Genomic DNA, 26,801 nt, shown 5'->3' on the forward strand with positions numbered 1-26,801 from the left:
TCTTCACACAATATTAAGGACAAAAAACCTCCACATCTCTACTCGGCGATGGAAAATCGCAGCGGTTGAATTTCCAGGGCTGCATCAGGAGGGGACCACGAGAGGGCACTGCTTTCCTTTCTACGGGAACGAAACACGCTGGACACAACACTGATGTGCCACGCTGATTTATATACATTTTGAGGCTCTTTTTATTCCTGCATTACTTACGTTTCCTCTAAAAAGAAAGAAAGCGGTGGCCAAGATGAATCCATTAGTAAACTAAACTATGTGTGCGTCGGTGCTGGTCTGTAGCCTTAAAAATGAGCCTCCAATTTAAAATTAAATATAAAGCCCTATTCATACTTTCTACCCACTAATTTGAGCAATGGTATTTAGTAATGGTTAATTAACTATGGCATCAGACTCAACGTGCTTAAAAGTTATATATATTTTCAATATATCATTTAGCTTCTTTTAAAGTTGTTTTGATGAATACACGGCAATAGGACTAGTAAGAACAGGGTAACTATTAATAAAAATGTGACTATTTTTTCTAGATTTTTAATATACTCTTGAACTTCATCTCTGATGAATTGCATTTAAAGAGGAAGTTCTGTTTTTCTAATCCATATGGTCACCAACACCAGTGTGCTTTCAGGTTATCTACAAAGTTACACCAGGGGTCTGGCAGGTAGCTGGGGATCTGATCTCCTCGCTTGTCTCAAGAATGAACAATCAGTGAAGTTAATCAACATATTAACAACCATGAGTAACATATGAGTCTGAACAGCAGATATCTAGCTTGAGTTCTAAAAGAACCTGCAGCATTAGGGTTCCTAGGCAGAGGCAGCTCAGTAGGAGCTGTGGGTTGCTGGGGGCTGGTCTGGGTGCCAGTTACCTACAGCCTTGATAATGACTAAGAGCAGGGGCCCGGTCTGGTAAATCAAACATGGGTTTCTGAAGGTGGCACACAGTCCTTTGTGCTGGAGGTGGGTGAGTGTCCCCACAGGCCTCACACTGCGGGCAGAAATTTAAGTGGTCTGGTACCCACCCAAAGGACCTGGCAAAAACTGATGAAATCAAGAAGCCACTTAATCATTTTCAGTATCAGACTAGACTGAGATGTCATGGCCTTATTCATCCTCTGTGAAAAGCCTACAACAGATTTCTGTAGCGTCAGTTCAGGGCCTACTCACTACCATTTGAAAAATAAATGCACGCTTAATAGAGCCAAAAACATTCTTACTCATAAAATGTTGTCCATCCTGTTTCATCACTCTTCGTTGCTAAGAGACCACTGTTTCCGTTATATGTCATTAATCCGAGCTCCAGGGTCTGTGTTGAGACTAGCTTGAGTCCACCATTAGTGCCAACAGCCAGCGTGACAATCTGATTATCCGGCATCAGTAAATGGCGGGGCATCCCACTGGCATCCCGACGGACCTTCAAGGAGTTGCCATTGTTGTCCATCACCTCCGTGACATCGTTATCGCTGCTATAGGTGAAATTGTACAAGTACTCCCCGGTAACAAGGCTGAGAGTGTACTGGTGAATCCCATCAGCATTGAAGACATACAGCTCCTGTTCTCCTGGAGATGCAGCTTCATATTGGTTAAAAGAATTAAGAATGGGCCTGTTTTTACTGACAGCCCTAATGCGGATATTTCCAAGATCAGCTATGTAGATGGTACCATCTGGGGCCACAGCTAAGGAAGATGGTGAATTTAAGATGGCATCAGTGGCATACCCATCATCCCCAGAATAGCAATTACAGTTGACATCATTTTTGCAATCACAGTCTGAAGCTGCCCCTGCAAGAAGGCATATTTCTCCATTGGTAGTTACCTGGCGTAGCCGATTAATTTTTTTTTCATCTGTCTCACTGATGTAAAGAACTCCTGTGTGTGAGATGGCAATGGCACTGGCTGATTCAAGTGCAGAGTGAATAGCCAGTTTGCTAAGAGAGTAGTCTATACCAGGAACCTGGCAGTGCATGGGGCGTCCAGCAATAATGCTAACTTGATGATTTTCTGTGATCCGTAAAATAACATTGTTCTCTAAGACATAAAGTGAGTTGTCCATGGGATTGACAGCGAGATCAGTAGGCCACTCCAGCCGTACCTATGAGTTGCACAAATTATTACTGTAAAACTCATAACTGAAAAGTACACTTCTAGTGTTTAAAATTCCATGTGTAACAACAGCAAATTAGTGAGGGGTTTATCAGCGTAAATCACGAAACCAAGTCATGAACAGCAACTATTTCAAACAATGCTTTTGTTTTTCAGCAATATTAAAGCTATGTGCAGTGGTAACTTTGGCTAACTGTGTTTCTGTGCAAAGAATGAATTCTACTTTGTGGAAGCTCTACAATAATTACAGAAAAACAGGCACTTAAGACAATAACTCCCATTATCTCTACCTTATCTCGCTATAGTTGCATAAATAACCTGTGTTAGCCACAGTAAAAGGATGGTTCACTCATTTCATTAATGAATCAAAAATACTATCATCTTGTGCTGCATAATGTATTTCTTAAGTGGCCAGGCAGTCATCCAAAAGAGATGCCCATCTCTTCTAAGGCAGAGAAGAAAATAAATGCAGTAAGATACCTGGGTGACATCCATGCTGGAATCACAGCTGAGGGGTCGAACAGCAGTTAAGTCATTGGAGCCCAGCAGGGTTGATATAATTCCGTTCTGATCCACTTTTCTAATCATAGTGGCATCAACAAAATACATGAGACCATATTTATCCACTGCAATTCCTGAAATATAAAAACCAGGCATCAGTGAGGCTCCTGGCTTCACGGCAGGCTTCATCTTGTTGATGAGTTTACAAAATGGTGACAGTTGTTCGCTTCCCCTGTTCTTTCCTCCTTTCCAATCTGAGCACAGGTCCTGGATCCCTCCAAGTACCTGCAGTTCTGCTCAATAAATGGCATCAAGCAGGTTTATCCTTTGGGGCTTTAAAGAAAACAAAACCACACAAATCCCCAAAACATGCCAAAGAGCCAGTGGAATGTATCATATTACTTCTAAATTCAAACTCTGTATGATATATTGTGTGAACCCTATTAAAACCAAAAAAACCTAAGTTTTAATCTCAGAAATTTGAGGTGTTGCTTCTTTATCTGAAGGATCTGAGAATTTTTAGAAATCTTTTTAAATGGCTTTAAAAATTTGGAAAAATGAAGAGGACATTATAGTCTTCAAGATTGTTTTTTAATTCTTTGACCTGTTGCAGTAAGGAATATGGGAAGAACATCTGGTGTTTCCAGATGAAGACACAGGGGTTTCCAGCCTAGGAAAAAAGGAAAGGTTCAATGCCTGTCACATTGGGAGTCCTTAGAAAGGAAAGGCACAGAATGAAAGGTGCTCCCTTGGAGGAACAGAAGGATGCTGCTGCCTGTGGTGAAGGAGGGCAGGCTGTTTCTCTCTTGCCTTTCCTGCTTTGATTTGGTGCGCTGCCTTGTCCGTTTCGTGGGCTGAAAATAAAATATTGATCTAAAAATTCTGTCTTCAAATGGTTGCAGTGCTCATCCTGTTGGGCAGCGAGAGCAGGTACAGCTTTATCTTCTCAACTTCTATATAGAGGCTTACCTTCAAACATGGAAACAGCTCTGTCCTGTTAATACGCTCTGTATATATTAACTGAAACTATTACCTCTACAAAGAAATAAGACCTTTCATTTTTATTCACTTTTACGATCATCTAGTTATTTTCAACCATTGAAATAAAACGCAAAGAAGTTTGCAGCACCTGGCAATACACCTGATTAATTCATCCTTACAATTAAGATGAAACACTGGAAAAAGAAAAAAATCCTAGCAACAAATCCCTAAATCTCTGTCATCTTGAAAACTTTCTGTTAAAAATTAGAAACTGGAAAGGGCAAAAATCCTTTTATTTTTCCTCTGCCTCTGAAGAAAAAGGGGATACACAGACTAGAAACTCAGGTGAAAAGCCGCAGCAGGCAGTTTTTCTCCCCAAAGAGTATCTCAAACAGTGATTTGTTCCCCAGTTTACATGCTTGCTTCTTGGAGTGAGCGGCATCCTGCTAATTTGTGTTCTGTTCTCCTTTCGCAGCATTGAGTGTTGGGGTAATAAAGTTTGCTTTAACTAAACAAAGCACGAACACTTGCCAATCCACTGTAATTAAAGCCCAGAATAAAAATTACCAAGCAAGGAGTGATTTAATTGCCAGATAATTATTTCCACACCCAGCCCAGCCTCACACAGTCGTTTTCTCCAGCTTCTTTTCCTACTTTACCTCGAGGGCTCATGAGGGTTGCATCCACTGCTTTCCCTCCATCCCCACATCTGGCTTCGTCAAAGGGCAGGCATTGCTCTCCAGTCCCTGCCACCACTTCAGAGTTACCAGCTAGGTCTTTCATGCCAGAAAGGGACTTGACTCTGTATATCCGTCGACTATTGGTGTCCGACACATACAGTGAGCCTGAAACAGGGTCCACGGCCAGATAGTATTTATGAGCAGGATTGTTGCTTTAGAGAAAAAGAAAGCATAAAACAGAAAGAGCTGAGCAGTCTAGAAACTTCACAGGCTTCAGAACTTGGATATTCATCAGGCACAGAGAGATCCGGAAAGAAAGTCTGACACCTTCACACAGAGGTGGGGTCTGAGGGACTACCATCTGCGGCTCTAACGTGAGTAGGGCCTGGTCAGTGTTGCTCAAGGATTGTCATTTCAAATCTCATTTATCCTGCTACACCAAACCTTGCACAGCAGAGCCCAATAAGCCAAAGCTGCACAGCAGGCTTGCCTCATGATCTCTTTAGCCCTTTAGATCTGCTCCAGGTCAATTCTCATTAGCTTACCTCTACCTCCTGCCCTCCTCCCCACCACCTTGTTTAACTTCTCTTGAAAGCAGAAGTCATAGGAGCAAGATCATAAAATCAGCTTCTGAGTCACTTATATTATGCCACAAGATTTGTGGGGTCTTGTATAAATAGGAGGCAGAGGCATAACAAATTTATTCCTAAAGCAAATTTGTTCTCATTCATTCTTATCAAGAATCTCATTTACGGCAGATGAAGTTGATTATATAGCTCAAACCAGAGACCCCAAGTGTCTGACTTTAACTCCAAACCTCCTGTTATTGAAAAACTGGTCCTCAGTTTGTGATTAGAACGGGCGCTCATATGGAAAGCTACTTCTTCTTCTGAAATATATGGGGTTTTTGACAGCTCATCACATTTTGGAACTACTTCAGCAAATCTGCAAATTGAGAAATGTCAATCTTTGCCATATATATACATTCACACACACACAACTGCAGTGCAGAAATATTTTCAAAGTCTTGTCTGGCTAGTTTAACTCAATTTAGTTGGATTTTAAGCATGATGTGAATTTTGCAGCCTTTGGAGCCTATGGGTGAGTGTAAATAAGGTCAATGGTGGTTTCAAAGCATAGAAGACAAATGAAGACAAGAAGAAAAAAAAAAAGAAGGTTATTTACCAGTAACCAGAGATATTTGCCTCCAAATACCCACACTCCTAGCTTCATGTGGCAAAAGTGCCCATCTCCAAGAGTGAGGATACACAGAGCTAAGTTATGATGGACATAAGCCATTTCTAGATCAGACTGGCTGAAAATATCATAAGGCCACTTTTGGCAGATGGATTTATCAGCACCACAAGACAACTGCGTTCATGTGGTCATGACCAGATTTGGAGGAATGAGGAGGCCCAAAAATATCACTTTCTACGGTTATTTTCCTCTATGCCAGTCTTTGGCATGCCATGATTTTAGGTCAATAACAGTTCTAAAACTGTAGAAAGTAGGAAGGAGATTGGTTTGATCAGCATTCAGTCAGCAGAGGTAGTAGCATCTGCTGAAGCCTAGGAGTGTAGAAATTAGAGATGAAAAAATACAATAAATAAAAAAATACTTGGCAGGTTCATTTCATGCATGGATCTCAAAGTACTTGAAAAAGATGGGTATTACACCCATTTTACAGAGGAGGAAACTGAGGCACAGAGAGGTTAAGTGGTGTAGACAAAGTTATGCAGGGAGACTAGTGACATGCTTGCGATTAGAGCACAATCTCTTTATTCCCCAAGTTCCTCTGCTTGTCTTCAGCAGCAGACTGCACCTCTTCACTAGGCCCTTACTACATCCCTTCTCATCCCTCCCAAACAAAGCTCAGTCTTCTTTGTCTAAGACAAAGAACATAACAAGATATTTCTTTCCGCTTACAAGGTTTCTGCAGTCTCTCAAGTACCTGTGCCACACAAACACCTGCACATTTGTCCTTGAATAGAAATTCTGACCTCTTCTTCCCCCACGCTTTCCCCTTACACTGAACAAACCCTGCTGGAACACTGGTGGTGTGCAGCACTTCACAAACACACCCAAGCTTAGCTCAAGGCTTTACGACAGCAGTGGGTGAGCCAAAAAGGGAGTGCTGCACCTGCAGGCTCTGGGCTCCAGCCCCAAGTGCCCTTTGCCTGGCCCTGCTGAAACACAGGCACCCACCTTGGCCGGATGGGGAGCCCCGAGGCAGGTACGAACTGGGTGCAGACACAGCTGCCACTCCCATAGGTGGGAGCTGTCGCAGCAGTGCCTGCGGGAGCTGCGCTGCTCCTGACATGAGCCACACTGGAAGTGTTTCTTCTCTTCACACATGATTTTGCCAGCCTGTGCTGCTTTCCTGAGTGAGTACACCCTGCTTCCCTCTGCCGGCAGCTAGCCTCAGGCATGGCCCACTGTTACCAGGATGGGGTAAGGTGTAAGTCAGGGTAAAGAGCAATGGCACAACATGGGCTTATTTCCCTCTCCTCTCCTTCGGTCATTGGTGTGTCCATGGAGCTCACCCTGCCTTTCTCCCCTAGAATCTCCCTCAGGGAGTCAGTCATGAGCTTTTGTTCCAGACCAGGGAGCAACTCACTGGAGCTGCAGAGCTGATGCATACCCCTTTGCTCTTTCCTGGGCTCGGTAAGGGAACAGATACTGGAAGAACGCTCCATCTCTGGCCTGGAGCAACCTGCTCTAGTGGAAGGTGTCTCTGCCCATGGCAGGGGGTTGGAACTGGAGGAGCTTTAAGGTCCCTTCCAAGACAAACCAGTCTGTGATTCTATGACTCTCCATATTCGAGGGACTTTGGCAGAAAACAACTGGTGGAAGGTGACTTGCACTCACCATGTCCCCAAAGAAACTGGGAGATTATTACCTCAAACAGGGATGTATTTTAAACGAGTATTAAACATTTTCCAAACCAGCATCTGAGCAACCACAGACCTCTGCCTCTCTTCTCGCCATGCCACTGGAATCTTTTATTCAAATTACAGGAAGCCAAGGAATGTGCCTGGTTTTAAAAGATTTCCCATAACCTTCAGTATTGCTAAGAGGCTTCTGCCAATAATGTCTCTGCCTCTTGCCCTCTGCAGTGACTGCAGCAGCTACCATCGGGCAGCCTTGCTCTGCTCTGGGAGGGAGCCCAGTGTTTGACAGCATGTGGCAGAGGCAGGATCAGCTTGTCCTCCCTTTTCTTCTCAAATGTGCATCAGATTCACAACCCAACAACAGCTTTTCTTTCAATCTAACCAAAAAGAGAAGCTGCCCAGAGCAAATCTCTAAGCATCAAAAAAATTAGCTAAGCTAATGCAAACGAGAAGCCTCAGCATCACCAAAAATCATCAGCAAATTGTGAATTAATTCATCCAGAGAAGAAAATTTAGTGGTGTTAGACTTGCTATACCAAAATATATTGTAAAGGGGAAATTATACTGTTTAATCCAGACTATCTTTTGTATCTAATTGTGTCACAGAAATGGAAAGTATGGTTTTAAAAGGGTGATGCACAAGACACTATGGAATAGTTTACAACAGTGTTTCTTGTTCTTGCCCTTGATAGTCTTCAGGGTGAACATACTCCCCGTCCTGGTGTGGCATGGAAGAAGGAACAAGCGTTTCCTATGCTTCTGCCACCAGAAGCCCTAGTGCTCAGGTGAGACAATTAAAATCTTCTCTCCTAACGCCCAGGCAGGTTCTGTCTCCCTCCTGAATCTTATAGTGACTGCATCTAGTGGTTGCATACAACCAGCCCCACAGGTTGACTGATTGTTAAATGTATTTGATGAAAGAAAATAGAAACTAAATTATGAAAAAGGACAGAGGGTTCAGAAAATCATTAATGACCAGAAAATGAGTTTTTGACCTATCTGCAGTCATTAGTGCTTTTGTGAACCTTTCTGGCATTTGTAAAACTGCCGTGGTAGTTTACCTCAACCATTTAGACCAATTATAGACAGCAGGGAGAAGTGCTTATAAAGAAGTTAGCTTGGGGTTCATTATACTGGCATTCTACTAGAAATTTCTAATTACTGTCAGAACTTATTTGGTTGCTTTTTGACTGCATTTCATTAATTGCTAATGCTTTTCATATTCATAACACACAATTAGCACATAAAAATGTTTCTATATATGGTACATGAAGAACATAACATTACACAAGAAGCACAACACAAAAAGCAAACACAATGAAGCAAACAAACCATATCAAATTATATGGGAAAGAGCTCGTGTCTTACCTATGTTTAAACTCTTTATTTCTTTATAGAAAGGGAACAGAAGAAAAAAGAACAAACAGTTAGCTGAAGAATAGATGGTAAAGCAAACATAGTATTTGTTTTATTTTACAAAAGGACACAGGAGAAGATATCTCTTTTCAGCACTAGCCTTAGCTTGGGTTACGGATGAAGAGCAACTGGGAGCGATAGAGCTGCAAGCTGGTTCTCTGCCCCCAACCTCCACCCCCCGTATATTTTACAGGACACTTTCTAGACCATTGAAAGAGTTTTTCACATGGAAATACGTGTATCTTGTGGGCTAGGAGCTAGAAAAACTGGTAGTTTTCTGAATACAGAACTGGGGAGGGAGAAGCACTGGGCTCAGGATATCATTTGCCAGTTGGAGGCAACCTCTTTAATCAAAATAGTTTTCCATCGGGCTATTTCTAAACAAATTTCTACTACAGAGTATATTTTCCTCTCCTCCCAGTCTCTAGAATAGTTGCTTAAAGCAAGTTTGGATGCTACTTGGTATCTATTTAAGCCTATCAAAGCAAACCTGAAGGTAAAAAAAAACCCTTCTAAGTGAAGCAGTAAGATACTGTACAATGGGAGATAAATAGCATTAACGGATCCCTAGTTTACCATCTAGACATGAAGTCAAAGGAAAAGTGTCCTTTACTTTCCAGAAGTAAATTAACACATTCTCCACACCACAGTGTTTCACTGTGTTTAAGTCATTTCCATTTAGGAATATCCAAGGAATGAAACGAAGAGGTGCACGAAAACTCCCGAGCTGCAGCACTCAATGCCCAGCCCCAAACTTGTAACACCAGTGTGAAGTGTGACATGCAACACTCCTGTGTCAAAATTCCTATTAGCCACTCAGAGCAGGCACCTTGATAAAGGGCAGTGCAAAGCAAATATGCACACTGGCATGTTCTGACTTACAAAGTTACTCAAGATTTATACTGGCTTATGTAAAACCAAAATTACATCCGTTGGGAAATCTAAATAAAGTGATGTATTTGGTTTTTAATATTATGAACATATTATTTGCAATGTTATTCAAGCTACTTGATACTAGCTGAAGACTGGTCTCATTCATACTTAAACAGCTCAAATCTTCAACCTCTTACACGTGTAACTTACACAGATTTTAAGTTTACCACTGAATCACAATTACTGCTATAGATGATGTTTGCTGGGAGGGACCTTAATTCCCTTTAGAGGATCACAGGACAAAAGATACCATTGCAAATCCTAAAAATCTGTGAGTCAAGTTATTTGCAGCTGTTCAAGAGCACTCAAAATGCAATGGCTTTATTGTTCATTGCTAACAGTTGTAATAGAAGCTAAAGAAATTATGCTATGGAAAGCAGATCTTCCTAAAAGAAGAGAGAAAGTGGACAAAAGCAGATTAAGAAGTCCATCTTCTGTTTCTTTACAGATGTTCTCATTTTCCCTCGCACGTGCTGAAAAGCCCAAGTTCTCTTGGGCAAAGCACTCAGACTAATACTGTTTGTTGTAAACTTGGAGACAACATTTTCAAGTACCAGGTGGGCTGGGAAACTCTCTGGCTGATATTAGCAAGTGAGGTGCATGTAAATGCCTTACATTAAGTCTCCAAATTTGAAACTGTTTCTCTTCACCTATAAAGCTGTGATCCTATTTACTAGAAAGCTAAACAGAACTGAACAAATTAGAAAAACAAAAAATCAGCATTATATTCCTTATAATGCAGAGTTACAGTGTATGTTGAAATAAATATTTATAATGGGTCGCACATCCATACCAGCTCCCTCCTGTGATTTATACTGAGCTGCCAGCAGAAAGCATGCCATGATTTGTGACTTTTCGGGTTTTAAATCTAATGAGGCAGCCTGATGGTGTATGAGGTAGGTGTCAGAGAGTGATTTCAGGGTAGAATTGGCCTGAATTGGAACTCTTTTGTTATATAAAATCAGAATTCACAATAGTGACATCAACAGAATGACATGAATGGAAGAGAGGTGTAGAATAGAGCTAGGCCTCCTATTCTCTCACTGTCCAATCATTTTGCACTTTCTCCCACTAATTAAAAACTAAAAGTACAGTGGAAGAGAGGAACTGGTTATGGCCATATCGTTAAAAAAAGGCTAATGACCTAAATTCACTCAATGGACTTTACAGCTATATCCAATTTACAAGAGAATTAATTCTATTGCCTGAGTGGGCTGCAGAAGTATCAGAAAACAGCCAATATAAGCTATTTTTAATCGTTTTTCTGCAAATACTCAATAGTGCTGTAACTATAAGGTCCAGTTACATGAGTTACAGTTTGAAGCAGTAGCTCTTGCCTCTCCTATAAGAATGAAGAAAGGAGATGGAACAGAAATGGGTGAAGTGGTACACTCTACGCTCATGCCTTCCCTATTAAGTGACCAAATCTTAAGGCTGGGGAGGGGGCCGTGGGACAGGGGGACAGAGGTACAACCTTAAAAAGAGTTCTGATGATGGAAGTGACTCTGTATGTCAATCTTAACTGCACTTGTCAATGTACAGAAATAGACTCACAAGCATGGGAAAGCAGTGGGAAAGTGGCTGTGAAAACCATTGATAGGAAAACCTTCCTGCTAACCTTGTAAGTCTGTTTGAATTTGCTTATCTCTGTGGCTCAATACCTAAGGGCAGTCAATTCTGTAGTTTTCAAACAAAACTAAATGATACTGAGGGGAGAATCAAACGATCACCAACAAGAAAGACGAACATGGTTTGTATTTTTCGTACAAGCCGGTTTGTCCTGTCCTCTAACTTCTCTATAGTTATTGCTCCGATAAACTACAGACTTTGAACTATGCATTTCTGTGCCCCATTTCTCCACTGGAATTTAAATAGGTTGAAAGTGACAATGTTTTACAAAATTATAAAAAGGAATGGTAAAGGCTGATTTGAGCACAGGCTACAGAAATGAAGTGATAAGTTTAACACCTTACCTCAGCTCCAATATACTAGTAACATTCCTGGATGGGAAGATACGCCGAATATAGTTAAAATCTCCAACAAAGAGACTTCCATCAATACCCACTGCCAGTGCTACAGGGGCCAAAAGCTTATTTCCTTCTGCCAGACCGTTGCAGCTGGGACAGGATATGCTTCTTCGGCGCCCATTCCCCATAATGCTGGTTATCACAGCCGGCTGCTGAGTTAGAAACTGATTTTCTCCATTGCCTTTGTGCAATATACCTAATAACATAGAGGAGAAGAAGTGGTTATTACTGTCATTCACTGCAGGGGACTTCAGGTAGTTCTCTTTTCAACAGCTGCTGTTAAGGACTGTACACTGAAATGACTCCAGCATTTGGTTCTTCAATGGTGCAAAAAGAGTGGAAGAGCTTTCCAATAGTAAAAATAAAGGTTTAATGAAGATGTTCTGTTAAAACCCACACACATACACAACCACAGCCCCAAACCAAAGCCCAGATTTCTTTGGTATTTATTATGAAAGAAAACACTGCCATACAATTCTCTGGCCTGTCACAATGGTTTAGATTGTCTTATTAACCGGGAAGTGAGAAGGCAAACAGTGGAGAAGATGTGTTCCTTATTTGGGTCCCTAGGTCCTCTCACTCCAGTTTCCGATGTTACATTTTGTCTGGAATTTCATGCCAACCTTACTGTTCTCTTTCCACCTCTCAGTCTTTCACACTTTTTTCATGGAAAATGAGAAGTGAGAAATGGAGGCACCAAAGAAAATGATAGCACAGCAAATGGAAAGATAGGAGAAAGATTAAACTCCTGGAAGGGCTGCCAAGCATCAACAAGGGAAGCTAGTGGTAAGGATCTTCAGTAGGCTTCAAGAAATGCCTTAAAGATGGGTTTTCTTCTCAAAATATTTGTTCAAAGATCAGACCCCTGCTCCCAGAAGGGAGTGGATCCTCTGTCAGAGTGACCATTTTCAATGGCATCAAAGACTGCAGAAATCTGACTGAAAATTTTTAGACTCATGTTCTCATGTTTAGACCCACGCAGTTGTATGATGCTAATGTATCTGGCTCCCCACTGGTGACAACAGTGAATATCATGCACTATCCAAATGACTATCTCTACAGCATATGACTGCTGCACAACTCTTGAAGTGTGTGCAAAATCTTGCCTATTCTGAACATTACTTTAGGTTTCTTGAGTAACAATATACTTTGCAATTCCTTAATGCAGGGATCAGCAGGAAGGCTGCAGAAAACACTTCACAGGGATCAAATGAAATACATGCTAAGCATTCATCCCTCTAAGAGTAAGGGTAAAATATGAAGACCAGGAACATTCAGCTTAGGATATGTAAAGACGAAGAGAAGGGAAGAAAAAACAAACAGGTGACAAAAGAGAAGGACAAATGAGACTCAGTATCTCATCACAGACTCATACTCCCTCTAAGCCCCTTCTCAGATTAGAGGGAAAAAGGTCAAACAGAAGGAACCAGGAATGGGTGTGGTTAATATCAGAAAAATACGCAAGGAAGACAGAATGCCATTACGGGTGAATAAATGAACAACAGAATAGAGGATAAAGGTTTGGACTTGCTATGCAGAACAGTAAAAAATTTGTTGAAAGTCTACGAAAATTTTCTGACACCTGAAACACGTCTCATGCCTTACTGAGCCAAAGGTGGAACAAAAACATTGGAGAAATTGCTTTTTTAAGTGTAAATATAATGCAAATAAAAAGTGTTCACAAAACTCCATATAGAACAGAAAACATATGGAATTAACTAACTCACCACTCTTGACATTAAGTACATGATGTTTATCCAAAGACCATCCTCCTAAATTTGAAGGATCTAGTTCAAATCCTTGCAGCAGTGCTGTCCTCTTCTCCCATAAAATGAGACTGGGGCAAGTCTCATATTCAAACCCCACAGAAACTGAAATAAAATAAAATCTAATATACTTGCTGAACAAACACTGAATTAAATGTCCAGAGCACATTCAAATCATTCAGCATTCCAGTTCCCCAGCCCCTCAAGAAGATGGAGTGATTATATTCCTCTCTTTTATTCTACAATATTAAATTCAGATCTTTGACTAGACACAAATTTGAAACTTCATTCACATGTACTCTGCAGGGATCTGATCACTTCTCTTTGAATAGCTGGCAGTGAGAAGTGAGAGTTTGGTGAGAGTGAGAAATACAGGTTTTAAAAGATAATAAAATTATTCTATCAGATCACAGGATGAGATCAAAGTCTTCATTTGCCAAATGTTCACAGGATTATTTAGTGTTTTCACCTTACATACCATATACCAAGGAGCAGTGAAAAGTTTGGTGCTTTTAAGCCCACATGCACTGCAAGCATTACTCAGGAAAGCAATATCCTATGCAACAATGTAAGAAAGAAAAACTATAGCAAAGATTTTAGAAAATATAGAAAAGAAATCAGGGTTTTAAATCAGTTTTTCTTTTCACCCTGGCACAGATCTGATGCCCATTTTTAGCACTGCTGTATCAAAATGGTTCTGATATGAACATGAAAACTTAAAATATTATGATCACTCTTTTTCCCCACCCACTAGAACCAAGTGAACTAAAGCCAGCTATAGAACTACAAGACTGAACAGCATTAGAAAAGGACCATTTTCATTTCAATGTATTACACCACAAGAGGCTATAATAACAGCATGCATGAAAACCCAAATGCACTGAAGAATGCCAGCCAGCCCAGCAGGATGTTAATTTGTTAACTGAAAGAAAATAAACACATAGTGATGGACTAGGTTTCACCTAAGTTCCTGTGGCCAGTTTTTCCCATGTCTGGTCTAAACCTTCTAAGTCAGCTACCGATCAGGAAACACGGGCATGTTGATGGAGTTTAGACCCTCTGAATGTGATCTTTAATGTGTAAAAGAAACATAATACAAAGATAAATTGTGTCAGGAAGACAAGAAATGCTTAGTCTGTATTTGCTTCTCCATACGAAATCTTTGCAGTTTTCTTACTAAGAATTTCAGGTGTTACTTGAAAATTTTTTGAGCTTGTATATGCTGACTTACCTACAGCATCTGACAACCCATAAACCTTCTGACCATACGCATCTGTTTTGTCCCAGATAAATGTATATGCCAAGTTGGGAGATGCCTGAAATGATTTTTGAAACAAATGCCCTTCTACTGCTACCATCAAATGAACTTTGATTAGATTCAGTGGCACAAGTGACTGAGTCATGGTGATCTTAAGTAAGGATTTGTATCCAGCAGTACGGGAACTCAGGTAGCTGAGCTTTATGCTAGAGCCAGGGATCTCAATTTCTTCATGAAGAACCTGAATAGGAAAAAGATCAAACATTTCACATTAGTGCTTTGTTATTTCTTTGGAGTAATGTCCCCTTGCATATTCTTATGAACTTATGACTTTCTACTACTGGGAATGGTTATCCTCAGCCGACATTTCTGGACAAGTAATTATTTGGTATCTATACACTTTTTAAGAGGCCACTGCTGGCACAACTGCAAATAAGTACAAGTAGTTCTATTGCAAGTTATATGCAAGGGGAACATAAGAAATACAGTCATAGGAACCAGCAGCTTCCACTAAGAGTATGAAGTAAAGACTAACGAAAGTAGTGAAACAATAGTGTTGGTAGAGTTTTCCTTTGTCCTAAACAACACACAAGAAAACAGCCTGTGGTTAGCACCGCACACTTTGCATAATTCTCTTGAAACACCTAAGCTGTCAACTGAAATACAGAGATGCACCTGATACATTGTTTGATAATGAGAAAGTGCAAGGTAGTCAAAGATAAATGTGTCTGGGTGACATAAACCTAGGAGATCTCCTGCAGACCTCATTAGAAAACCTGGTATCTGCCAAAATGAATGCAACTCTCTAGAGGCATTTGCTATAGCAATTCCAGGGGACAAATGCTGCCTCTGCAGCAAGTGCTCAGTTCAGTACTAGCACCTGACCACTGATTTCCACACTGATTTCCACTCACACTGTTCTTACCTGGGTTTCTGGCACAATGGGATTCCGGCCCGGAGCATCACTGAAGAAAGTTGAAAGTGGTGATGAAATGATGAGTGGGTCAGGACGGACAAAACCACTTAGATCACAGCTGGGAATGGAGTTCTCCTCTGTCTTCATGGCAAGCGTGTCCATAGCATAGAAGCTATTCCATGGCAACCATACCGTCCTTTCCTGACTCATAAATGGAGCCCGTTCAAAGTGCAAGGTTAGGGATGCTCCACCATTTGCCACCAAGTCAAACCTATAAAAATGTGGGCTTTAGCAGTGACAAGACTCAATAATTCCAGTAACAGCATTCCTGGCTAATGAAATAGGTGTATTGGTATACCTACAGTAATAGGTGTATGTCCTGGCTTTGGCTGGGATAGAGTTAGTTTTATTCCTAGTGACTGGTACAGTGCTGTGTTTTGGTTTTAGGTCAAGAATAACGTTGATCACACCGGGATGCTTTAGTTGTGGCTGAGCACTGCTTACACTAAGTCAAGGATTCTTCAGCTTCTCATGGTGCCCTGCCAGCAAGGAGGCCAGGCGTGCAAGGAGGCGACACAGCTGGGACAGCTGACCCCAGCTGGCCCGAGAGATATCCCGTGCCACAGGACATCCTGCTCAGCAGATAAACTGGGGGGAAGTCTGGCCAGGCCGCTGCTTGGGGACTGCCTGGGCATTGGTTGGTGCAGGGTCAGCAGCTGTTTTGCACTTTCATCACTTGTGTTTCTGGGGTTTTAGTTACCTCTTTTTTTTTTTTTTTGTTATTTTCCTTTCATTACAATTATTATTACTATTATATTATTGTTATTATTATAATTTATTTCAATTATTAAACTGTTCTTATCTCAACCCATGAGTTTTCTCACTTTTACCCTTCTGATTCTCTCCCCCATCCCACCAGGGTGGCTGCATGGGGCTGAGATGTTGGCTGGGGTTAAACCACAACAGTATTTTTTCAGTATTATGCTTCAAATGATCAGTAATGGATGTGAACCTCTGGCCACTGAACAACTGAAATCCAGCCAAGACAAGCAATGATTTGAAGTTATCTGGACAAAGCTTGTTCCTATATATTATAAAGTCTGCATTAAATAAATAAAAAATACCCAACAAACAAATCACCCCATTTATTACAGCAAGTCACCTTTACATATAGAATCAGCAGAGAAGCCACGTTCATATGGCACTGGGCACTGAATTATCCCTTTGTCTAAAAGATGCTGTCCATCGAGCACAGAATGGGACATGTGGCAGGAAGAGAACAGTAATGAAAAGTTTTGCTGTTTGTGTTCTACAAATCAGATAAGAATTCCTGTCCCCAGGACAACTTATCAATCAGTTTTCAGAGAGATGAGGTATTTACTCCCACCCCTCTACACAATCATAGCAGTAATGTGGAACTGCACAGGCATTTTGAAATCTGGCCTGAGCAAAATACTTCCAGGTTGTTCTGACAACAGAAGTAGATATCAGTTGTTTCACGTAAATGCTGGCAACATGACAAATTACTCCATGATTTAAATAACCTATTCAGATCTAAATACAGTTCAGCTCAGCATTTACTGTAGTATGAAACCACTGAAGTCAACCACAGTACGCTTTTATTATAACAGAATAATATTCTGGGAAATGTGGAAATTAAACACTCCCTATAGTTCATTTGACTTCTATTAATTATTTCAATTCAATTGTTTGCATGCAAGATGAAGATAAAACGGCAAACGTTTACAATGCACGTGTCACAGAGAAACTGGTTTAGTTTCTCAGCCAGGAAACTAGATAAACCACGACACTCTGATTTGTGTTTATCTGAATTTGTGTGCATTTCAAATCAGCTGATACAAGGGGGAAAAAGCACTTTTTTGCACAGCAGGAAATTGTCTAAATATATTCAATTAGAATCTTTTGATTACATTCTACCCTGAAGAAGCTCAAAAGATAGTGGATCTTCGAAAGGGAAGAGAGTCAGAAGGGAACTCTTAACAAAATATACTATTCTATAATGATACTTTTTTTCCCTAGCAGTGTTCGCCTGCCTTGCATTTTAAAATACAATATTTCTGGTCTCAGCTGGATATTACTGTAGTCCACAAATGTTTTCATAGATACAGAGCAATTTATTGGAAAGGAATCTGCCTGCTAAGACGTCATTATCAGAAGTCAGCCCTTGCATATTTACTTGCAGTTAGCATTCAAAGTGCCATGTGAAAAATTACTTTTGTGTTTACTTAATAGCTCTTTGCCCTGGGAGGAATGCGATGCATGGTACCACATGGTTCCATTAGATCATACCATCTGTTAATCAGCAAAGACACTACATCTGAAATAGGGACACAATGAAGCAAGCAGACTCACGTGCCATCCTGTCGAGTGATGGTATAGCCATACTTTGGATACTTGACAAATGACACGTTGACCCCAACTAGAGGCGTTCCATCTGTAGTCACCACTTGGCCTCTTATGAGAGACACAAGACTGAAAAAGAAAGATAATTAAAGGTATTAAAGTTAGTTACAAAAGTTATGTTGTTTATAAGCTGAGTAGTGGAACATTTGTGCCTCATTTACTCTAAATCCAAAGATTTTTAGAAGATACTACAGTATTGCCCAGCTCCATCTATATACTTATATTTATACTGCTGATCTATGCAGTGAGGTCTGTCTATACAGAATGGGAGTTGGTGCTTTCCTTGTCTAACAACGCTTTGTCTCACTGTCTAAGGAGGCTTTGCAGAGTAGAAAGCTATCTCACATTCAGCGAAGCCAGAACTCATACACTAGACAAATATGGTGTAATGTCATACCTCTTTTGTACAACCAATTTTCCAAATTGAGGTTCACGTTCCTTCATCTTAGGGTGTGACTGATGTTTGTACACTGCATTTAGTCCTGATTTGTAACCCTTTTCACTTTGTCAGCAGGCGAAAGGATTTTAAGGCCAGAGTTTTCTTCGCCAACAGGTTAAGCAACTTTGCTTAACATAAGGGAGAAGAAGAGGGGTCATTCACGTAAGAGCCACAGACAGTCTTTTCTCTTTTGAGAGTGCTCTGCTGCAGCTAAGAGCACAGTGGGCAGAAATGGCTGCTGCCCGCCTGGCTGTGTCCTCAGCCTCTGAGCACTGGAAGCAGCAAGTCCCACTCCTCCCTGCTGCGCTGCTCTCCTGCACGTCCAGTCTGTTCCTGCCCCTCTCCCCTCCCAGATGGAGAGGAGTCTCCATGCCCCAGCTCCTTTCCCTTCCACATTCCCTGTACCCTGAGAGAAGCAGATTGGTGAGTGGGGAAAGCTGCATGGTCAAAGACACATGGAAAAGGAGAAGCTCCTCGTAAGATGGCTTCCCTTTCTACATGGGAAACATGAAAAAAGGAAACGGCAATCTGCGGAAACAGGGAGGGAGTTAAATCCTGCTGCAAGCTGTAATCTATAGGATCAAAAATGAGGCAGAAAATGAAAAGCCCCATTTCTGAACTAACTGTGCTGCGGTGACCGGAGCTGCCCCAGAAGCTTTGCAGGCTCCAGGCACACCAACAGCCACAGCATCCTGACATCCAGCATCCTGACGCCCATCCTGAGCTGCAGGACACAGGGATCAAACTGACCTGCTTGCTTGAAACCTGGCACAATGCAGTTGAATTCTGAGATGGCTGTAAGCAGATGGCATCAGAGCACATCTGTTTTCACTAGTAATATCAGGATTGATGTTACTAGATTTTCAGGTCTTTTCTATTAACTCTGAGATATTCAAGGTGCTGTGATGTAAATTTCTAACTGTATTAACTGGCTATTTAACAACTACTTCCTCCCATTTTTATTCCAAACAAGTTATAATATGTTCTTCAATATTACATAAAAGAAACTAATTAATGAAAATGAACCATTTCTGTTACTTTGCTTTTAGAACTTTCAATCATTACTTGATCCTCCAGGTCAAATTCTAATCTGCAAAATCAACATTTTTTAAAAGAACATGGAATTTAATAGAAGTTTCCCAAGATGGCATTATTCGTCGTGCTTGAATTATTTCGTGTTACAAACATATAGAAATAGTTGTAGGAAGACAGTCACTTGAGCTTTTATAGGGGAACAAACAGTACAGAAAACAGATTAAGGAAGAAATCATCATATGGTAGAAGAAAACTAATAATGTTCATTAATTAATTTTTTCTACCTTCAGTTTTACTATTTCAGGAAATAATTCAAATAAGAAAATTTTGGCTAAAAACTCTCCTTTTCATTTCTAAAACACCAACATATGGAACACGATAGATATGAAAATTTGTAGCTAAAATCTGGATTTATAAGGAGTAATACGTTGACTGATAGCCACACGGAGAACAACTTCCATTTTGCAATCTTTTAAAAATCTTTTAAATTGACAAAGTAGGTGATTTTTGCAATCAATACATTTTGTTATTTACTGCTTTAGCAGAGTGGGAAATAAATAACTTTCTTTTTCTTATACTAGTACAGGAAAAAAATCATAACCACTATTTTGTCCCAGTTTGAATGAGAGGTTGAGCTAAGAAAAGAGAGAAGCCATTATCTGTCCTGGTAGCTATGCTTGAGACTGTGGCAGCTTCAATAAAAGTGAAACTTGGAGTCTAACCCTGCAGCACTTCTACAAAGTCAAAAATCTTAGTTTTAAAACCTTCAATTTGACAGTCTGTATTAGATTTGCCTAAAATTGGTACCAAAAATAACGGCTGAGCTGTAGATTTCTCAAAAACACCTTCACGGCTTAGAGGTTAAGGCCAATTTAAAAATGTCATTAATATGCCATTTGCAAAGATGTGTTAAAACACATGACACCCTTCAGATGAATAAAACAGAACTAAAACTCCTGCCACCAGGAACACTAGAAAACATACTTGAAGCTAAAATTCAGAATGAGATTTTTTCAAAGAGCCTCACGATTGAAGTGCCCAGCTCCCACTTAGTCTAGAGCTCTAGTTCTTACTAATTTGAAGGCTCCAACCTCTATCTATATGTATACAGCTTGATTATTTCTAATACAGTTCCTAGTATTTCTTGGGTGGCACAAGAACGCCTGCATGTCACGATACTCCTCCAGAAATTTGGAGTGATAACCACCTACTTCTGTAAAATACTTCAAGATGTAGGAATGAAGTGTTGGATCATGTTAGTAACACAAGTGAACATTCCAGATGATAATGCAATACAGATACAGGGAACACTCTCATTTTCATTCTGGGTGGCTTAATGAGGCAGCAGCTCAAGCACTCGTTACCACATGGTATGGCACAGGAAACTGCCTGCTCCTCTTCACTCAAGGAAATTTTGCTGATCATAACACATAGAGAGCAGCAGGCACAAACCAGCCTGTGGACTAGATGCCTTTTATGCTGTAGCCTGGATTCCTTTTTGAACAATTATTCAGCTCATGAATTAGTAAGCTTCGCTCTTGCCCTGTTTTCTTTCTCATGCAACACCACAAAAAATTGCAACAATTTCCCCATTTTATTTTTACAGAGCTGATGAGAAAAAAAACCTACAACAAATTTAGATGAAACCAAAACAATTTAACAATTTTCTACCATTGTGCCAAACAACTCCACGTATGCATGTATAGAGTATTTTATAGAATAGAATAAAGTCTATGTTATATAAAGTAAGATCCAAGAGGGGTTTTCTGATAGAATATGGAAATCATCATGCTATTTGAACATCACAGGGGACATTTGAACATACAGTGGGGACCTGCCTGGTGTATCCAGAAATGTTATAATCCTCATTTTATGGACAAATATTTGGTGGTTTGCTTTACACCACCCAGTGAGTCTATAATGAAATCCTGACTGAAAAAAGAGTTTCCTGTAACAAGTCCAGTCTTTTGGGCATTATCTCAAATGAAGTTATTTCTCCAGTTTTAACCTTGGCAATATGAACATAATTAACATATTCATCAAGTTCTTAGCATCTTTCCATGGAGACATATTTAAATAATATTGACAAATAGGAACACCCCTTTTCTTGAAGCATACAATAGCATCAAACACCAATTAATGATGTGCTAGCTTTTAGAGTCATTATAAATATATAATTAACAATAATAAGAAGAACAAACATAGGAAAAGAAAACCAAGAAGAAAATGAAAACCTAGCGAGATGTATTGATGATGCAAGTAAACCAGATTTATATAATGAATAAATAATCAAACCCCCTAAGTTAATATATCTTTAAAATAATTGGAAATGTTATTCCATTATTGAAACTTGTGTTAAGGGCAGTAAACAAAATGCAATCTCTTTCTAACTGGAAACTAGTTTGCATTTTCCCTTGTTCTAGATTGCAGTCTTCATAAAATATAAACCTCAGAAGCTCCTACCTAGTGGAAGGAGCCTTCTTCAAGGGGTTGCCAACAAGTTAAAATGCTAATAAAACTCAGCGTTATAAAATAAAGGTCACATCATAAATTGCAAGACTGTGCCCTCAGTGGGAATGATGCGTGAGATGCAAACACATGAAGCGCCTGACAGCAGCATCTCATGTTTAAACATGAATAAAATCTCTAGGAGGAATTTTCCCAAACAATGCAACTGCACAGACACAGCGTCATATTTTATAGCTGCTACCTGCTGTTGAAGGGATTATCTCCTGGGATGATGTGAGTGCTGTCCTTCCCCACTAAGAGCTTGATCCGATCGTAGAATGATTTCACAGCTGGGGAACCAGAATGGCTCTGTTGTATGATGTCAAGGGGATCACGTGAACCACGGCACAGCAGGCTATTTTGACAACTAGACTGGAGGCAGCAGTCTGGGTCCAGGCAGTCAACCAAGCCATCTGAAAGGTAAGAGTCATCTGGAGTCAGCCAGCTGCACAGTGCTATCAAGCAACAACCTCTAATGGACATCTTACGGAACTGGAAAAACCTTAACGCTTACTCTTCATAACACCCCTAAGCCATAAAACTGGTGATTGAACCAATCATGCAATGAGGCTGAGACTGTCTCAAGAACACTGGGTAAACACCATTACCGCTACAACTAATTCAAACCAGCGTTAGATGAGAATTAATCCCAAAGAAATCTCTTAAGGGTTGAAATTAGGAAAAAAAGAATTGTGGCAGAGGTTCAGGATTTTTTGGTTAGGTTTTTTATTTGTTTGGTTTGTGTTTGTCTGTTGGGGTTTTTTAAACCTTTCCAACTGTTTGTTTTACAAAGTTTTTAGATTCCTTGCTGGGCTTTAAGATTCTTGAGAATTATGTCGTTTAATTTCATTTGTTCAGTTTGAGGAGATGAGGGAAGGAATCAGGAGTGACAGAGTAAGTTACCATTACCTAAGTAAGAAAGATAAAAACTACATTGTACCCATTTTGGCAATAGAGAAGCGCTGCTGGAACTCCCACCTCCCACAGATATCTGATTCAGAACTTGTTTGCATGCATTAGTAAGGAAGGATCACTCACAGAGCTGGTGGGTTCAGTCATGACATTACATATTAGGTTGTCCATCAAGAATATGTCTTAGGAAGTATTTTTAAGAAAAATTAGAATTTAAACATCAGAAATTAAAATGGAATCCTCAGTGGGGAGATTGATCTGTACACTGAGATAAATCACAACTGACTATTTTTAGCACATACCGTAACCACTTCTAGCATCATTCTTTCCATTCGTATCATCATTTAACTGAAATATGTTCTCTCAATGGAGCTCTACTGTAATTTAAAAATTAATATCCATTTACTTTAAAATATTATCCTCTCTAACAATTCAGAAACATTTATTCATCTACTCTGGCAAGAATCAGGCATCCAATCTGCAATCTACTTAGGTCTGTAAACTTTCAGACTCCCCAAGGCATATTAATCTGATTTTTGAATACAAATATGGCCTGGGCACATACTGAATATCACGCACAAGAGAGAACATTCCAGTAGGTTAGTTGACAAAATTACGCCAGAGTAAGATCATGATTCATGTATTCTCAAGCTTTTCAAATGCACAACAGACCAGCATTACCCTACACAGTGGCAAGTGGAAAAACAACAACAAAAGAAAAACCCAAACCTATAAAAAGGTTTCTTCTTTTAGAATTAGCCTGCTATTTCCAATGGACTGTGTGTGCCTGAAATGACTGTTTCTGATGTGAAAACAAAATTGCCAAGGTTTGCTGACAATGTTTCATTCAGCCCTCTAAGGAAATTTAAGTTAGACAAACTACCTTGTTGCAAGAGCTATACCTTGCTGTAAGGTCAGTCGCCCGTTCACATTAAGAGCTCCATTCATCTTGAAATCCTTTCAAATGTGGTGGTAGGAATTTTCCTTTTTGCTACAGTCCTTTTTCCACCCACTTTCTATAATCATTGTAAGGGCACCATTAGCTTCAGATTATAACTCAAGGCAGTTTTCCTATTAAGCTCTGAGAACTTCTGGTCAGCATCCTGCTTTCTCTCTCTGTGACACCTCTACAACCATGAACTTTTAGCTGACCATTTCAGTGTTCACCAGTGTTCAGTCTGCTCAGTCCTTTTATTCATATGATCACCAGTCAAGAGAATCCTACCAACACATTAGAAATAACAGAAGCAAAACACAGCATATAAATTACTCCCTTTGATAAATTTACATTTACCTGTTCAAGCTGCACCACATTTTTGCTATACCTGTTATTAGAGGTGAGCATATGTTACGTCTGTAATGACCTCATCAGGCAGCAGATTATGGGATGCTGCGACCGAGCACTTCTGATGGCACCATGAACTTTCAATTGGCATATCAATCTCTCAGCGTCCTGTCAGTCATGCGAATCACATCTTTATGCTCGCAAGCCCCCTTGGATATAGTCTGACATGACAATCTTCAGTAAATTACCCTGTCACTGCCAATCTCACCGTTATCTCACAAACAATCAAGCAGGCAATCAAACTGCTCTGAATTGCTAGTTCAGGACCTGGGAGGCTAGAAACATCTCCGTTCAACACCAGGGAGAAACCTGCGTATGATTCCTTTCATGTAGGAAGGTTTTTATGCAGTATGTGCATTCAGACTTGCACGCTTTCAGATGCTCACAAGAATACTTAGAAAAGACAGGCATATACCTTAACATAAATACACATGATCTACTTGTTGGAAACATTATTACTTATAACATATGGCTATTTTCTCCTGTACTAGTTTATTCCCAGATGGCAGGATTCAGCGTTAGGATATTTTTACCTTAAGCCAACTAGTTGATCCAGCTTGTTGCAACAACAGACCTGATGTATGGATCTGTTCAGCACAGGCAGCCAGAACCTGGGCACGGCTGTTGAGTGTCACAGACTTACACATCGCTAGTCTGTTTGCATTCAGAGTTGCATTGCTGCTATTACTTACTTTGTTGCTCCAAAATCTCTGACTCTATGTATGAAAGAGTATTGATTGCTGTCAGAATGTATTTGTTTCTAGTTCATCTTTGCCTAATTTGCTATCCAGAGGTATTATCACAGAATGGCTAAGGTTGGCAGGAACCTCTGGAGCCCATGTGGTCCAACCATCCTACCAAATGCTGACTGTCCAGGACCATGCCTGGACAGCTTTTGAATATCTCAAGGATGGAGACTCTGCACCCTCCCTGGGCACCCTGCTCCAGTGCTCAGTATTCCTCATGATAAAGAAGTGTTTCTCAGCATACATTTGTGCCTGGCATTGTTCCTCCCCAGGTGCAGGGCTTTGCGTTTCACAAGGTTCCTATCAGCTCATTTCTCCAGCTGTATTGTACCATTACATATGAAGTAAATTCTTACAGAATCATTTAGTTGCATTAGACTCAGCTGATTAAAACCAGGGCTAGAAAAAAAAAAAAAACCAACCCTGCCTTCTGTAAGAGAAAACTGCCATAAGCATGAATTTTAATTGGAATTCAGTACTTTGTTTTTTAATATATACTTCAGAGCTTGTCATCTTCCAGATCTCCTCAGGTACACTGAATTATTTATATAGCTAATTCAATGATAAATCCTCACCACTAGCCTCACTGAGATATTGCTGCTTTTCTTAGCATACTCATCTGAGTTTAAAGTGGCCAGTTAGCAGCTGTATGAAACTCTGTATTCTAAAGGAAAGAGACTGTAGAGGGAATTAAGGAGATGCTCAACCTCCTTCAACAATCTGAGGCCAAAAGAAGTCCTGACTTGGCCTTAACTGAGAAGAAAGAAATAGGAACTTTTGATCTGATTTCAACTGGCAGCACAGGATTAGCTCTCCACTGCTGTTCATGGTTTCCTGAATTCCCAAATCTTTTCAGAAACAAAACAAGTGACATGGTATTCCTCTTGAAGATGTCACTTCTGCTAGTGGGTGCACACATTTCCTGTCTTTCTGTGAACTGTTCCACAAGCATTTTGGCAGACTTAGCTATACAGCAAGAAGAAAATTTTCAAGTATTACATGTAAGTAGAATAACGTACTCGTCTATGCCGTATTTCACAATGGCCTTAAACTGTGTTCCTCTTGAATGTCATTACAAGGCCTAAAAAACTCTCAGCAGAAATAGAGATGGGTTTTTTTTGCTAATGTATTTAGACCCTCTCATCATCAGTTGTCCTTCACCACTGAACAGATTTCTTGTCACGTTCTGGGGACTGGATTCCAGAATTCACAGAATCATAGACTAGTCTGGGTTGGAAGGGACCTTAAAGATCATCTAGTTCCAACCCCTCCTTGTTTCCAGAACAAAGCTTCTGAGCCCCTACTCAGCAGAGGGCATTGTTACACTTCACCAGCTTCAGGAGCTGGGGACTTGCAGAGTATAATTCCTGGAAATTTTTCTTTTTCCAGTAAACATTTCAGACTGATGATTAAAATGGAGGCGGGGCGGGGGGAGGGAAGAGCAGCTATTACAAACCCTGTGGGCAAAAGGGCCTTTGATCACTCTGAGGGCAAATTAGTTAATTTATCATGATCCAATTTTAATTATGTGTAATATTAATATACCCAAGGTGAAAGAATTCGAGATGCTCTATCAGATTATCAAAAGAGTAGGCTTTCTCTGTGCCAACACAAAAAGATTTTAACAGAGCTCTAAAGCTGCACGCAGAACTGTTTCCACAGACAGGCTATTCCACAGCCCATGATATCTTATTACCAGGAAGTTTTATCTAATATTTAACCCAAATTTTCACTTTTGTAGTCTGATCTAATTGTTCCTCAATTAGCCAAACTGGGAAGCCTCTCTGTGAACTGTCAGGATATCCAAATTATACCACTGGCTTTTACAAAAAACTGTCAGCACAACAGAGTATTTCTGGAACCGTTAATCCTAAATTAAAGCTGCCTTTCAGGAAAAGTTGGATTGTAA

The 26,801-nt window shown here is 40.2% G+C and overlaps 1 protein-coding gene across 23 annotated transcripts in view; it reads right to left on the minus strand.

Annotated features, from left to right (window-relative positions):
- Positions 1 to 26,801, minus strand: part of TENM2 (teneurin transmembrane protein 2) — a 689,309-nt gene that overhangs the window by 20,299 nt on the left and 642,209 nt on the right. For 19 of the 23 annotated variants that reach the window (XM_030503751.1, XM_030503752.1, XM_030503761.1 and 16 more), the window contains 10 exons: positions 22,092 to 22,302; positions 17,857 to 17,976; positions 15,493 to 15,754; positions 14,541 to 14,808; positions 13,271 to 13,414; positions 11,490 to 11,739; positions 8,536 to 8,556; positions 4,256 to 4,488; positions 2,595 to 2,749; positions 1,229 to 2,103 (listed from right to left, as the gene is read on the minus strand). In XM_030503751.1, coding sequence (XP_030359611.1) covers positions 1,229 to 2,103; positions 2,595 to 2,749; positions 4,256 to 4,488; positions 8,536 to 8,556; positions 11,490 to 11,739; positions 13,271 to 13,414; positions 14,541 to 14,808; positions 15,493 to 15,754; positions 17,857 to 17,976; positions 22,092 to 22,302 — 2,539 coding nt within the window. The remainder of the gene's footprint in view (positions 1 to 1,228; positions 2,104 to 2,594; positions 2,750 to 4,255; positions 4,489 to 8,535; positions 8,557 to 11,489; positions 11,740 to 13,270; positions 13,415 to 14,540; positions 14,809 to 15,492; positions 15,755 to 17,856; positions 17,977 to 22,091; positions 22,303 to 26,801) is intronic. The other 4 variants (XM_030503763.1, XM_030503757.1, XM_030503756.1 and 1 more) reach the window with 1 other exon arrangement.

Source organism: Strigops habroptila, chromosome 12 (assembly GCF_004027225.2).
Source record: "Strigops habroptila isolate Jane chromosome 12, bStrHab1.2.pri, whole genome shotgun sequence".
Taxonomy (NCBI): Eukaryota; Metazoa; Chordata; class Aves; order Psittaciformes; family Psittacidae; genus Strigops; species Strigops habroptila.